This window comes from Canis lupus, chromosome 21, assembly GCF_011100685.1.
Source record: "Canis lupus familiaris isolate Mischka breed German Shepherd chromosome 21, alternate assembly UU_Cfam_GSD_1.0, whole genome shotgun sequence".
In the NCBI taxonomy this organism is placed as follows: domain Eukaryota; kingdom Metazoa; phylum Chordata; class Mammalia; order Carnivora; family Canidae; genus Canis; species Canis lupus.
The window spans coordinates 34,337,469-34,352,656 of record NC_049242.1 but is presented as its reverse complement, the minus strand read 5'-3'; the positions used below and the strand labels follow the sequence as shown (position 1 = coordinate 34,352,656).

General features: G+C 42.4%; 1 protein-coding gene across 5 annotated transcripts in view; it reads left to right on the top strand.

Annotated features, from left to right (window-relative positions):
- The window catches only part of IRAG1 (inositol 1,4,5-triphosphate receptor associated 1), a 125,106-nt gene extending 110,368 nt beyond the window's left edge, over positions 1 to 14,738 (top strand). For all 5 annotated transcript variants that reach the window (XM_038569032.1, XM_038569033.1, XM_038569031.1 and 2 more), the window contains 3 exons: positions 4,547 to 4,666; positions 5,969 to 6,103; positions 11,300 to 14,738. In XM_038569032.1, coding sequence (XP_038424960.1) covers positions 4,547 to 4,666; positions 5,969 to 6,103; positions 11,300 to 11,543 — 499 coding nt within the window. In that variant the 3' untranslated portion in view covers positions 11,544 to 14,738. The remainder of the gene's footprint in view (positions 1 to 4,546; positions 4,667 to 5,968; positions 6,104 to 11,299) is intronic.
- Positions 14,739 to 15,188: the final 450 nt, after the last annotated feature.

Here is a 15,188-nt window from a genome sequence, read left to right as displayed (position 1 = left end):
CTTATGAATACTGTTTACCATATGGAAAAAAATAGATTCTAACATACCTCCCAGTTAAACAATACACTTTGACTGAAGGACTCCTCACATTACTGAGAACTAAGCACAATGACAAACAATTTTGACCCAGTGGACATAGAAAACAATGAACCTCATTTTAATGAATCATCCCAGAAAGAAAGCACGCACAATTTCAGGCTGGTAATAGATGCCAAGATCCATCTGTGTTTGGCTCAGAAATCTCTAGGGTGGGCACAGGCTGTGCTCAGCTCCATGTTTACAGCCATGAATAGAGATTCCTTCAGCTCAACCCAAACACTGGGTTCTCAGGAAATAGCCATTTACAGAAAGGACCTGCCCACTTTACAAGATTAATAGGCAGACTGGATAAGCCACAGTGAAGTCAGTGTAACTCAACAAACACTTAAAGGCACTTACTGTATGCTAAGCACCATTATAACTCAAGCACCGTCTCTCTCTCTGTGTGATCACAGTCATATGGAGGGATGGATATGTATATAAAACATTAAAATGCCCTCTCTCTGAGTTATGCTGTAACAGAGGTACAATGAGGACATGAAGGGAAAGAGAGATCAGCTTTAACCAGAAGATGTGGGAACACACTGGCATAGGTTCCACAGAGGAGGAGGTATTTGAGCTGAGTCTTAAAGGTACACAGTAAGAAACTTCCAGGTAATTAGAGAAGGTATATAAGGAACTATTAGCTCCATCTAGGGATCAGGAGATAACAGCAAACATTTTATATATTATTTGTTTCCCCTACTTCCCCACCTTACCTCCAATATTAAACCAAAGGCTGTCCCAGCCCATCTCATATTCTAAACAAGCATCCTTTAAAAGAAAGGCAGCATCATAAGCCATGGCCCAGCCTAATGGCAAGAATGGCTTCATTCAGCAGGTACTCTGGAATGCACACACCACACAGAGCCCCAGGAATAGACTTCTATTGAAAGGGAGGACTCAAGGAGGTATGAAAAATGCATATTGACATGAATTTAAAAGACCAAAGTGAGAGTCCCAGCCAGGCCCACTATGTACCAATAATGTGAACTTAGGCAAGTCACCCATTCAACCTGAGCTTGGGTTTCTCATCTGACAGATGCCAACCTGCATGAGTGGCAAATAGTACAGTCAAGAGCATGGGCAAGTGTCAGACTGCACAGGGTCAAATCCAAGCTCTACCACACACAGGTTGTATAATCTTGGGCTGGTTACTTAACCTCTCTGAACCTTGGTTTCCTCACCTGTTAACCTGAGAATAATATAGTATTACCTATCTAATGGGTCATTCATGAGTCTTAAGTGAAATCTTACCACAGATCCTAATATATAAGATAAATGTTAGCTCTTCTTATCATTGGGGATTAAGTGAGGCAATGTGTGCAAAAGCATATTAAGAAATACAGCCCCAGGGCAGCCCCGGTGGCACAGCGGTTTAGCGCCTGCAGCCCGGGGTGTGATCCTGGAGACCCGGGAGTCCCATGTTGGGCTCCCTGCATGGAGCCTGCTTCTCCCTCTGCCTGTGTCTCTGCCTCTCTCTCTCTGTCTGTCTCCCATGAATAAATAAATAAAATCTTTAAAAAAAAAACAAAAAAAGAAAAAGAAATACAGCCCCATAGGTGAGTGAGTTGGACAGGGTGATCGACTCAATCTGGGACAGTTGGACCCTGGACAGAAGATCCATATGTTAAAGGGTTGCTGAAATGGACTTCCTCGAGCTATCAGGGAAAAAGTTTAGTGACCTGAGAATAATGAAAGTTTGGGTTCCTCTGATTCTGAAATGTCAGAGTAATATAAATCAAGTTCTCCCTTAAAGATATAAATATTTACCCAGTAATTTATCAGCTTAGATTTTTTTATGGATTAGGTTTGGAACAATCTCAGATTGCTCCCAAAATTTACCTATAAACTTATTATGTAACTAATAGTGATGATGATGATGATGATAAACATCATTGTTGAGTACCATATTCCAAAAAGTTTACTTATATTTCTTCATTAATCTCTACACTACCATCATCAGATACATACTATTATCCTCATTTTACAGTTGAGGGATCTAAAGTTTAGGAAGGGTTAAGAATTTGCAGACAATGGAGCTAGAATTTGAACCCATCTTTGCATCGGGCAGGTTCTTTCCCTCTATACTCCACAGTCCTCCTTTCATACATATTTGTCACTAATCTCTTAGATTGTCAGCTACAGATAAAAGAAATTAAAAGCCTGATACCAATATTTCATTTCTAATATGTAAATATATTTCATAAAAGAATTGCTTTCCTGCCCTTGGCTGTAGCTATGTTTTTCTGCTCTGTTCCAATCATTTGGACAAATAGGAAACTGCACATTAGGCAAAGGTCACATGGAAGGGAGTGGATAATATAATTTGCAAAAGGAGAAATGTTATGAATAGCTGATATTTTTAGAGTGTTATCTTTCTTGTTCACAATGGGTTTTGGATTCCAGTCTGATGAAATGTAAATTTTACAAGGTCTGAGGAAAACTAAGGGAAGGGAAGCCAATGCCAAGAGTGAGAAAATATAAGGCTCACTCATAAAGCCTATCTGAGAGGTTGGGGAGGGTAGCAGCTGCAGTCTTTCAAAAGTTCTGGCTGAAAAGCTCTGCTCATGTTTTGCCTTGTTTGAGGGCTCCTCCATGACATAACTCCCAGTGGGATTTTCAGATACCTAGGTGGGCTGCAGGATTTATAGGGAAGACATGGCCATCAGGATACTTACTTTAAACTCATGCTTCCATACTTCAAATGAATTGCCAGCATTGCCCGGCCATCCTACTATGATTTTCCCCTTTCTCACATGACTCATTCACATTTTCTCTCTTCTCAAACCTTCCTATGTCTCTCAACCTCTCACTCTCAGCATATGACCTTGTCTTCCATTTTATAGAGAAAATTTAAGCTATTAGATAAGAGCCCTTTCATCTTCCCTCACCAGATCCCTACCCACCATCTTCATCTCCTTCCTCCCTTTGTTTTAACTGAGGAGAAGTTTCTCCATCTTCCTAAGGTCTGTCCCTACCTCCCTTAACAAAGAATTTGTTCCTTTGGTCATTCCCTTTCTCTCATCCCCTCTACTGGATTATTTCTATCCACATTTAAATATGCTTTCATCCCTTGACCCACTTCTTCAGCTATGTATCCCACAACACACTCTTCTACTCCCCTTTCCAGTCAGATTACTGCATCTAAATCTTCCTCTTTCTCATTTCTCATTCTTTACTAAGCCCATTCCAAACTGTCTTTGGCTCCCACCATTTCCTCAAAGCTCCTCGTGGCCTCCATATTACCAAATCTAATAATCTGTAGATTTCTGTACTCATCTGACTTGGAGTCTCAGAAGTGAACATGTGACACAATTAACTCTTCCTCCTTGACATGCTCTCCTCTCTTGGCTCCCAGGACTCCATACTCCCCTGGTTTTCCTCCTACCTCTGTAATTGCTACTCCTTTGTAGGTTTCTTCTCCACCTGAGCTAATGGCAGAGGTGCCAGGGTTTAGTCCTGGGTCCTCTTCTCATATCTCCTCATACTGTCTCCCTAGACTATCTTATCCATTCTCCTGGCTTTCAATACCATCTGTATTCTGATGATGTCAAATGTTATCTCTAGCCTCTAGAACTCTTCTCCAACTAACTTTGGTATATCTAACTACCTACTTGACATCTCCACTTGGATATTTCACTGGCATTGAAAATTTATCTTGTCCAAACGTTAACTCTTGCTTCATTGCCTCTTTTCAGTTCCTCAAATCTCTCTCCATCTTTTGTGTCTCAGGGTCTTCACACATCTGCCTCCTCCCCCAGGATGATCTTCCCTCTGCTATAGATATGGCTGACTTTTCATCTTTCAGGTCTTTGTTCTAGTTACACCTCCTCAGAGAGGTCTTTTCTGACCATTTAATCAAACCAGATTCTCCCCTTGTTACTTTCTGCACTTCAGAGAGTTTGTCTCTTTCATAAAAGTTATCACAATTTGTAATTAACTACATATTTTTTCTTTCCTTTTTTGGGCATTCTCTCCTGCTAAGCTCCATGTTGGCAAAGACCATTCCTTTTATCATTTAATGTATCCCCAGAACATTACAAGGTGCCTGTGACTTAGGTGCCTACTACTCAGTAGATATTTAAGTGAATGAAGCAAAAGATGGACTACAGTAATAGAATGACTCTGAACACTGTGGCCCACCTCCATCTTCCTCATCTTAGTGCTATGGAGCTCCCAACAGCTGTCTGTCCACTCATAGCATCTCCTGGAATAAGAATAAAGGTTGATTTGGGCACATGAAGAAAAAGGGAGCCAGCACCTTATTTGCTGTTTGGAGGTCTAGAGAGGATTCTTGGACGAGGACCTTTATAAAATCTTGCCTCAGGGTAGCAGGATTGAAATGCACTCAATCTTGAATGAGTTTCCTCACTTCTAAAAAGGAATTAGGACAAAGAAACGGTTTGATTTTCAGACACCCAATCTGTCCCTGAAAGGACACCCTGTACTTCCCTCTTCTCACTAGTGGAAAGACAAATGGGGACCCAGATTGTGAAGCCTCTGCTCCTATGCCGACTTTGAGCTGCCTGGAGGAGATTAGCCCGGAGACCAAGGCCAGGATGGAGGAGGAAGCATACAACAAGGGGTGAGTCAGACTTCATCCACCCTGAGGTCACCTGGTAGGTCTCAGAAGATACCTTCCCACGGGTCTTTCCTGTTTCTTAGAGGATTTAAGGAAGCAACAAGTGGCCCTAGGACCTCCTTGCCTCAGTAAGGAACTACATAGGAAAGAACAGGACTGTTCCACAGGAAGGACAGGAGGAAGCAGAGTGAGAGGGTGTGGTTAAGCAATAAATAGACTGCTCTCTTTTAGGCAGAAAGCCATCAGAATGCCACTGCCTAGAACGGTCTAGAAATAAGGCCACAGGGTGGGTTCCTCTTGGTGGTGCCTGAGGCTTCCTGACACATGCTCAGAGGAGTCATGTTGCTACCAACAATATCTAGGAGCAGCTGTAACCCTGCTTCCTAGAACTGACTCTGCCATCCCTTCTTCCTATAAACTGGAATCCCCTCAACTTCCAACTGTCCCCTTTTCTGATTGAGCTTCAATAACACCTTTGGCCCATTGTCAGCCACTGAGGGGACAGAATAGTGAGTAGGGCCCCAGTCCAGCCAGGTGAAGTATCTCTGACAGGCATAGGAACCTATGGGCTTCTGTTTGGCAGCTCCCTCTCTATATATATACTGCAGTGGGGTTGCCCTAGCCAAACTGTGCTTGCCTTAAATATTCAGCTATATGACAAGCAAAAAGAGTACTGATCCTAGGAGAAGGACATCAGAAGATAGGTCTTGAGAAGCCTATCTTTTCACCCACAACTATCCTCTGTACTAAGCATGCATGGGAGTAAACACTTCTATTGGGTTTGTAAACATTTACTGAGTAGATTCCTGGGCCTAGTAAGTGCCTGCCATTTCCATAAGACTTCCCAACAAGCCAGTGTGATAGGTGTCACCTTTCCTAGGTCAAGCTATATACCTGGAACTTCCTCAAAACACTCCCACACCCCATGAAATGGGGGGTACCCTTTCCATCTTACAGGTGAGAAGCTGAAGCACCCAGGTTACACAGAAAGCAAATGTACTGTTCTCCCCACTGAACATTTTGTAGGATAAGAACCCAGTCAGGAGACTTTGCACCCGCATTTTTTCCCTGTCAGTTTTGCCACACATTCACATATAAACAGGAAGGATGACTGAGGAGTGAGGGGAAATTGTACTGACATGAGCCACCTTGGGATTCAGTAGAGCTTCCCAGCTTTTTCCTGTTGTGTAGAACCACAGGAAGTGCATAATTATTGGAAGGGTTCAAGTCCCCACTCTAGGAACTCAGGAAAGGATTCTCTGTGCCTGGCCTTTCCAGACTAAGTTGTTCCTTTTTGCCCTGCAGATACCAGGAAGGTCTAAGGAAGACCCAAGAGCTTCAAGACCTGAAGGAGGAGGAAGAAGAACAGAAGAGTGAGAGTCCTGAGGAAGCAGAAGAGGCAGAAGAAACTGAGGAAGAGGAAAAGGACCAAAGAAGCAGGTTGGAGCTCTTGCCATTGCTGAAATGGGTCACTTAATTTATTAAATTGCACAACAATCCCTAGAGGTGCCTACTCCAGGACAGCAGTGGGTCTGGGGCCCGAGTGAGCAGAGAACAGAAACCAAGGGCACTTATGTTGAGGGAGGAGACTGAGGAAAGAGGCAAAATAGTTAACAAGGGGATGTTTGCAAGAGCTGGGAGATCAGAGGTGGTCAAGATTGAGGCCAACAGCAATCAAGAGCTCTTAGGAACTGAGAAACTACAAGGGACTCTGGCTGGAGTTTCCCCCTAGCCCAGCCACAGTTAGGTCATTTCCCAGCTATCCCCATGATCCAAGAGCCAAGGTCAAGGGACCTGACAAGGGCAGAGAGAACACATGTGGGTAGGGGACAAACTCAGCTTGTTAGCAAAGGTGAGTCTCCAACAGGTTCCATGCTGATCAGATAAGCTTGGATTTTCACTTAGATGAGAAATACTTGGGCTTTTCTTTTTTAATATACTTTATATTTCAAGTGATTTTTCCCTAAATAGGGGAAAATATATAACATGTAGATAAAGATAGTATAGATCCTGCATCTTGTTCTACCTGGGCCCTCATCAGTGTCTTGGATTTTAACCATAGCCCTATGGTTATACATTCTGGTCATACATTCTGCCTTATTGTCTCTATTAGTCCTCAGTTTTGATTTTTAAAAATGTGGTTACAGAAAACTTGAAACACTTCACCAAAGTCTTTGATTTTAGACACAAGCCCCCCCAGACTATCTTGGAGTCCAGGGTGGCTCCAGCCAAAATGATTATCTAATCAGCTGCTAAACTTGAAACAGGGTATGTGTCTGTGCCTCGTTGCTGGCAGACTCAAAATCACATGCATCAGTGAATAAGGTAATAAAATGAAGGTTAGAAGTGAGATGGATAGGTTTCAAAGCACATAGGAAGGGCCTATAGAGCCCAGTTGGAGGAAGATTCAGCCAGAGTGAGAAGTCTCAGCCTGCATGGGTCAACTCTAGTGTTCAAGGGAAGAGCAGTCTAGGAGAGCTGGAGAAAATGCTTCTGTTCAAAGCAAACCTATGCCAGGATGCACCACCTCCCCTAATGAAAGAATCTTCAAGTTTTAACAATGAAAGTATAGTCCCTACTCCAAGCAGCTGGATCCTGTTCTCCTTACATCTCTCCCTCTTGGGGTCCTCTGCTCTTATATTATAGAGATCACTACACTGTCTTCCTCCCCTTTCATGCAATCAAGCCCAGACCTGGACAACAGCCCTTTCTTTGGCTTCTTTGAATACAGCCAAGACAGGCTAGAACTTCTAATACTTCCATGTACCAAGAAAGAACAAAAGAGAACTAAACAGAGTTCATGGAATATAAATAGTCTGGTTTGCATTGCAAAGGACTAGAATCCTTACCTAGCTAATTTGATCTCAGGTTATTAGCAGCTCCCTCCCATTTTGTGAAACCACAAGGAAAGTAAGGCTGTGCCTGGGTCCGTCACTGTCCAGCTCCTGGTCAGTAACACATAGCAATGGCTTTCCCATCCATCATCCAAAAGTATTCTCTTGGTCCTACTAACCCTGAGAGGCCTCGTTCTCTCTCCTAACCTTTGGTCCCTCTTGGATTTACTTTTTGATCTTGAGAACATGCTTTACCTCAGCCCTTTTTCAGCCCAGGGGTGTCGCATCATCTTCTCCATAACAACTGACACTGCTAGTATGTGAACTGCCCACTCACAATTATAGGGTCCCTTCCTTACCTGTCACCAAAGCCAGACTGGTCCTAAGAACCTGTTGTCTCTAATGCCAGGCAATCCCCTCATTCATTCCTGAGTTCTATAGACATATAGTTGCCTGCAGGCACCTGTGCTTAAACATGATTTTTCCCACTAAATTTTGGTATTGCACTAATAAGCAAGGTCTAGAGTTATTAAAAGTTCCACGTCTTACTTAGGGCATTTTAAAAACATTGGGCTGGGGTACCTGGGTGGCTCAGTCAGTTATGTGTCTGCCTTCGGTTCAAGTCATGATCCCAGGGTCCTGGGATCAAGCTCCACATCGGGCTCCCTGCTCAGCAAGGGAGTCTGCTTCTTTCTCTCCCTCTGGCTGCTGCCTCCCTGCTTGTGTGTGGTCTCTCTCTCTCTCTCTCTCTAATAAATAAAATCTTAAAAAGAAAAAATTGGGCTAACCCCAGCAGCTGACTCCTTAAGAGATTCCACACCAAACACCAGAGTCTTTTTGTCTGAACTTCTCCTCTGTTATAATTATATACAGTTGACCCTTGAACAATGCAGGGGTTAGGGCTACCCATTCCCCACACATCGAAAATCCAAGTATAACTTTTGACTTCTCAAAAACTTTACTAATAGTGTACTGTTGACCTAAAGCCTTACCAATACGTGAACAATTAACACATATTTTGTATGTTATGTCTATTGTGTACTATATTTTTATAATGTAGTAAGCTAGAGAAAAGAAAATGTTATTAAGAAAATCATAAGGAGGAAAAATACATTTACGCTACAATATTGTAATTAGAAAAAAAAAACTGCATAAAAGTGGGTCCACACAGTTCAAACCCATGTTGTTCAAGGGTCAATTGTATAATAATGTAATCTGTTGTAAATATTACTTTCTAAAGGATCAGCTTAAATGAAGTGTGGGTGAATCAACCCAATATCCTAACCATATTAAATAATACATTAAGTAAACATTAAACAAGAAAGACTCCCAAAGTGCAACAGAAAACTTTAGCCTTTCTGCCTGTTCAAATCTACTCTATGGAGTTAAGACAATATTAGGCAGATTTTTACTTTTCTAGTAACTCTCAGAAAGCAGAAGTCCTCTGGTCAGGTTTAAGTCCCAAGAATAATCTCATTTCATTAATTAAAATGGCCAGTTCCCTAAAAAGTCAAAGCTGAACTTCTTTCTTCTCATAGTTCATCTGCTTCAGGAAGGAAGCCTGTAGTAGGCAGAAGGAGTGTGGCTTCTTTCTCTCTATCCCATGTGCACTTCTTTCCTCTCCTCCAGTTTTGCCAGTTCCACGTCTGACCTCTAGGATCAATGTTGTGAAAGGGAATTGAGATGAAGGGGTAGGGAAAGTATTACTTGAATGGTTTTGTGAGTAGGCTCCAGGGCTTGGCACTGGTTTAAAGATGACTTGTTGGCTTTAAGTAGTGTGTTGCTTCATGGGACCTCTAGAGAAAACCACTTCTCTACCTCCCAGCATATATGCACATTCACACCATGGCCAAGGCCCTCTCAGCTGCTGGTCACTCTATGAGGTTGAATGCATGTCTTCTAGCTGGCCACATAAAATCCCTCTCAGGGTTGTACAGGGTTGTACAGGTTGTACAGAAGTATACCTTCACTGTTCAGTTTCTAAGTAGCATCTCTGGGCAGGATCTGTGATGCCCCATGCCAGCTCTCCTTCCCCTGACTACATCCAGTTGAAGTAAAATGTGTACGTTGGGCCCATTACTGGTAGAAGGACAACTTTCCTTATCGTGGCCCACTACTCTGATGCCATCAAGCATGGCGGCAAGTTTCTTGCTCTTTCAACTGCTCACAGTAGTCTACTGTGTCCTCCAAACCTCAGCATATCAAGTTCTCCAAGCAGCATTTCTGATGCCCCTCTTCCCTAGGCCCAGGTAAGAGGGAAGCTACCTAACTTTCCCTTTTGGAAATCAAAAATCAGAAACTGATTTCTACAGGGATTCTATTTCTAATCTAGTTCTAACTTTTTCATAGGCTAGAAATGAGACCAGCAAAAGATCACAAAGCCAGATCATGATCTCCTCCTCCGGAGTCCCACTTCAGAGTGGAGTTACGTGGGACTCTCCCTACTCTAGCAGCTTGTCTTGGAGCATGGAAATACAGCCCCAAAGGAAGACTGCATTTTAGCATTCAATTATATCTAAGTAGAAACTAAAGAATCTAAATAGGGCTGAAGGAAAATAAACTTCTATTTCCAAGCTGTCCCTTCCCAACAGTTGTGGGAAAAAAACAGATTTTCACCTCAGCTAATGTGCTCACTGTTTTGCTTTGTTTAACTGTTCCTGAAACAATCATCAAATGATTCCCATGTGGAAAGAAACCAATCAGTACCTTAGATTCTGAGGCAGGCACTCTGAGCCTCTGGTCCCTTTCCAAGGAAAGTATTGTTGAGTCTTTCTATCACTCATAAAGCATCTTTTTTTCTACTAATTAGAGCTGTCTACTTCTCAGCAAGTGGCTTGCAAATTGCAGTGTCTGGGTGTGCCTCCAGATCTTCAGAAAGCTCTCTTGTCATTTTTCTCACCTCCTCCATTTGATGATCCTCAATATCCTTATTTTTTATATTATTTTTAAAAATAGATCAGGGATTAAAAACAGGAAAAATATTCTAGCCTAGTGAATGTGTCCAGGATTTCTCAAGAGAGCTCAAAGAATGGCCTCTCCAAACCAGGCCATATGACCAAATGTTTTTTCACGAGGCCACAAGGAGAGAGGGAAGGTTGAAAGGAAGTTAGGAAGAAAGGAAGAAGGAAAAGCAGAGTGTAGCAGCTGAAAAATGGAGGGAAAGAGAGATAAAAGGGGAGGAGGAAAGAGAGAAAAGAGGAGAATGGTGAGCAAAAGAGGAAGAAGGGAAATTAGGGAGTAAAGATTACTGGGGTTGAGAAAACATCTGCACTAAACCACTGAGAGGTTGCTGGAGGCTACTAGTCCTCTAGTTGCCCCTGGGATGGTTCAAAGTGAGGTCCTGAGGTTGATCTGGTTCCTTGTCATTTATCATTGAACATGGAGAGTCTTCTGGAGGTTTAGCACAGTTTTTCTACTCTGAACACAATCAAATGTGGAACTGAGGACAATAAAATATGCATAGGAGCATGGAGGCAGGGGACAGATTAGAATTTGGAACTGATCACTAAATACCACTAAGTGCAGAAAAGATGCTGATCCCATCTGCATGCATGGGAGTGTGGGTCAGCCAACCTTGTATCCTGGAGATTGGGAGAGTTCAGATATCAATGAAAATCCCATGAATAGATAAAGGCATGAATGAATGAATGAATGAATGAAAGAAAGATCAAACAAGTAAAGAAAGTATTCTAGCTCAGTACTCCCAACATCAAGGCTATGGACTAATGACATCAGAATCACCTGGGGAAAATTTTAATGTACCTAATATACTAAACCTTTTTCCTATTTTTTCATTTGACAGCAAACTTGAAGAATTGGTTCATTTCTTACAAGTCATGTATCCCAAACTGTGTCAACACTGGCAAGTCATCTGGATGATGGCCACGGTGATGCTTGTCTTGATTGTTGTGCTGGGGCTCTACAGTTCCTATAACTCTTGTGTGGAGCAGACCGATGGGCCCCTTGGGAAATCCACTTGCTCAGCAGCCCAGAGGGACTCGTGGTGGAGCTCAGGACTCCAGCATGAGCAACCTGCAGAGCAGTAGGAAACCTGACACTTAGTGCCCTGTTCCAGCACACAGCTGACTGCCCTTTCCCCAAGCATAGTGTTTCAGGCTGGGTGTGGCGCTGCCAGCCCATCAGGAAACGAGGAGTGTTCTTTTACACTCAGGACCCATGTGGGGAGCTATACATACACAGAAACTGATGTTCTCAGAGGATCAACAAAACTGCCCTCATAAAGCATCTGGTGGATGAAGTCACCTTCACTAAGGAACTCTAACAGAAGGGAAAGTCACCAGCCCCTAGCTCAGATGGCTAGGGAAAATAAAACAGCTTCACTGCAGGAGATAGTAAGAAGCTCACTCTCCTTCCCCTTTTTCCTTTCTGTAGCCAGAAATCAAGAAGAATTAATTATGTCCAAAGGCTATAATTCTAAGTCTGACAATCAGACTTAGAATTTGGAGTCACAATATAAATATCATCCCATCTCCTATCTCATTCTCACTGACTCTCCTTTAACCTCCCCTCTTCCCCCTTGGAACCAGAGTTTCTCTTTACAGAAGTAGGAAATGTTTCAGAAAAATATTTAGGCTGAATTTAGATCAGTGCTTGAAATGAAATGGGAAGACGTGAGTTAATATATATTCATCTGTACACACACACGACACACACATACACACAGTATGCATGTGCATGAAGCCAACAGCCCTCCCAACATGTGCTCTCAGTGTGTGTTCTGGATAAAGCCAACCCACAGATTTTTCACAAGGTGTGGAGCAGTCACCAGGCACCTGTTCAGTGAACTCTCCACATGGATTTAAGATGTTTGAAAAACACTGAAAACTCATGGCTTCAACAGTGAACTTGCTGGTCTCCATTTCAAGTGCTAATTCTAAGCTGTTGTACAACACAATCCATTCCCTATTTGTCCTCTCCCATTGAGAGCAGTTAACCTACTTGTCAGGTAAAGGAGGAGACACAGTGTGCTTTCAGCTCCTATATGCCCACATGCAAATGTGCAATTGCACCTCAGTGCTTCAGTTTAAACGAGATTTCCAACCCAAGTATATGTTTCAGAGCATTGCCAATTGTTTAGCATAAAATGAAGGAGCACATCCCATCTCCAATTTGACTTCTTGACTCCACCTTTACAGCCACTCCCTTCACTCATTCCTCATCAGTTTTTTTTTTTTTTTGGTGGGGGGTGTTGGTTTCTTGTGGGTTTTATTGTGGTGGTTCTGCTCCTATTTTTGTTTTGTTGTTGATGTTGTTTGTTTTGTTGCTAACACTTATATAGAAGTTACTATGAGCCAAACACTGTTATAGGTATTATATAGGTATTAATTCATTTAATCCTCAAAAAAAAAAAAAAAAGAAAAAACTATAAGGTGGGTACTACTCTCCTCATTTTCAGATAAGGAAACTGAAGCATAAAAACACAAGTAACTTCCCAAGGACATCCAGTTAATAAATTGTGATCCTGGAATTCAAATCCAAGCAGACTAGTCCCTGCACAAAATTGCCTTCTCCAATGGTCTCCTAACTGCATGCCTTATATTTCACTCCCCCTTCCCCCAAGTAGCCCTCCGACCACTCCAAACTATTTGTGGTTCCCAGACTAAATTTGTTTCTCATAGTTCTATTCCTCCACTCACTAGTTTTTTTTTTCTTTTTATTCTGCATTCTCTTCTTTTCTTCTGGTTGCTTTTCAGAACCAAGTGCAAAAATTATCCCCTCCATACAGGCTTTGATGACCTCCCTCCAACTCCACATAGGTCACACCCTCCTCTCTTTCTGACATTTTTTAAACATCTTCATCATTGACAATTGTGATATATATCACAAGAAGTTATTTATGTATCTATCTCCCCTACTATTTTTCCTCAAAGACAAGAACCATATCTTACCCATTCTCTGGGTAAGTGCCTAGCATGGTGGCTGATTCTTGGGAAGGTGTCATCAAATGTTGGTCAAAAGAATAAGAGAGCATTCAAGGTGGTGGAGAGCAGCCTGGAGACAGCTGATATTTTGCATACTTCCCAGTTCCAGCACCATCACTGCCACAATCTCAATGAGAAAAGCATCTTATTAGCCTCAACTTATTCTAATATTTTTCAGTCTACTCTGCAAGAGAGCAGAAAAGAGACCTAATGGCAACCCCATGTCCAAGCTCAAAGACCGGGCTTCATGCAACCACTCCTTTCAGAAAGACCCACCTAGTTCAGCCCTACTGTAAAAAATCATGTTGTTTTAAGGGTGGAGGGCACCCTTTACAGTGGCTAGAAAAACCACTGTAAGAGAAGCCCAAGCGAGGATTGACCAAGAATGTGCCATTAAGGTAAAGAGGTGCAGATCAAAGCAGAGGGACTTTGGGAGCCTAGAAGAATGGTTTTCCCTGCTGTGCCAGGGGACTGGACATACTGAAAAATCTTTTAGGCCCTTAGAGTCACAGGCAGCATGCAAAGGCAGCTCCAGAGACAGTAGCTGTGGGACAGGACTCTATGCTGGCAATGTCCAGTCTCAGCCTCCCTTAAAGAAGTACCAGGCTGAGCTGGCCCATTGTCCACTTGGCCATAGGGTTCCACCTTTGTTACCAATTAAAACAAAGGCTGGGAGAGTAGTTACACTGAGCTCCTGGAACTCCAACTGCTTCATAGAAAAGCCTGCAAAAGTACTTCCAGACATAGGCCCTCACCCAAAGTACTCTGTAAGAGTAAGAGAGGTTGAAGAAAAGAACTGTCAGAGTAACCACATTTCCAAGGGCATTCCTCAAAAAAGTACTCATTGGCATTTCTTTTCTGAAAAGCAAAGATTGATCTGAAGAAGCTGGAATGTTACCAAAGCAGCAGTGAAATGGAGAGAAACAGGCCCTGTATTTCCAACAGTGATATTGATCTAAATAAAAGTTCCCCTCAAAATGCCTCTGAAGTCTGACATTTCTGCTTAGCCCTAGGACTCTGGGTGCCTACCTTGAGTTTCAGAGTGATGTGTAATTTGTATCATTGTTGATATCACCTCCTAAAAGGGCCTTCACTTTCTGGCTGCCACAAAATCTACATATATATATATATCACTCCCTCTATACAGCCTGGCAGAGTAAATGGAGAGGGAGATGCTGGATCTGTGTATCACTGGCTGTCAGTTCCTAATGTTGTTAAACCTCACACAGGTGTGCTATCATTGAACTATAGAATGTCACATACCTGAGTTTGAAAATAAAAGCACATTTCCAAACCTTTGGCAGTAGCCAAATGCCTCCTCATTTTATGGAGCTAAGCCACAATCTTGCCCCCAGCCCTGAATTAGAGCACCTTAAATATTAGCGCTTCCCAGAACCAAGCCAAGAGACCCTAGCCCTTGGGTCACTGTACTGTGGGCTACCTCTTAGGGGTTAGATTGGTTCCTCTCTTTCTCCCTCATTCCTGAGCCTAGTTTCCTACACCTTCCTAGCTTATGATTTTTTTTCAGGTGTACAATATAATTCAACAAACTGTTTGAATGTTTCTTTTTTTTAAGATTTTATTTATTTTAGAAAGAATGTTTCTTTTTTTCAAGATTTTATTTCAGAAAGAATTTTTTTTTAAGATTTTATTTATTTTAGAAAGAGAAAGAGTACAAGTGGGAGGGACAAAAGGAGAGGGAGAATCTCAAGCAGATTCCACACTGAGCACAGAGCCCAACGTGGGGCT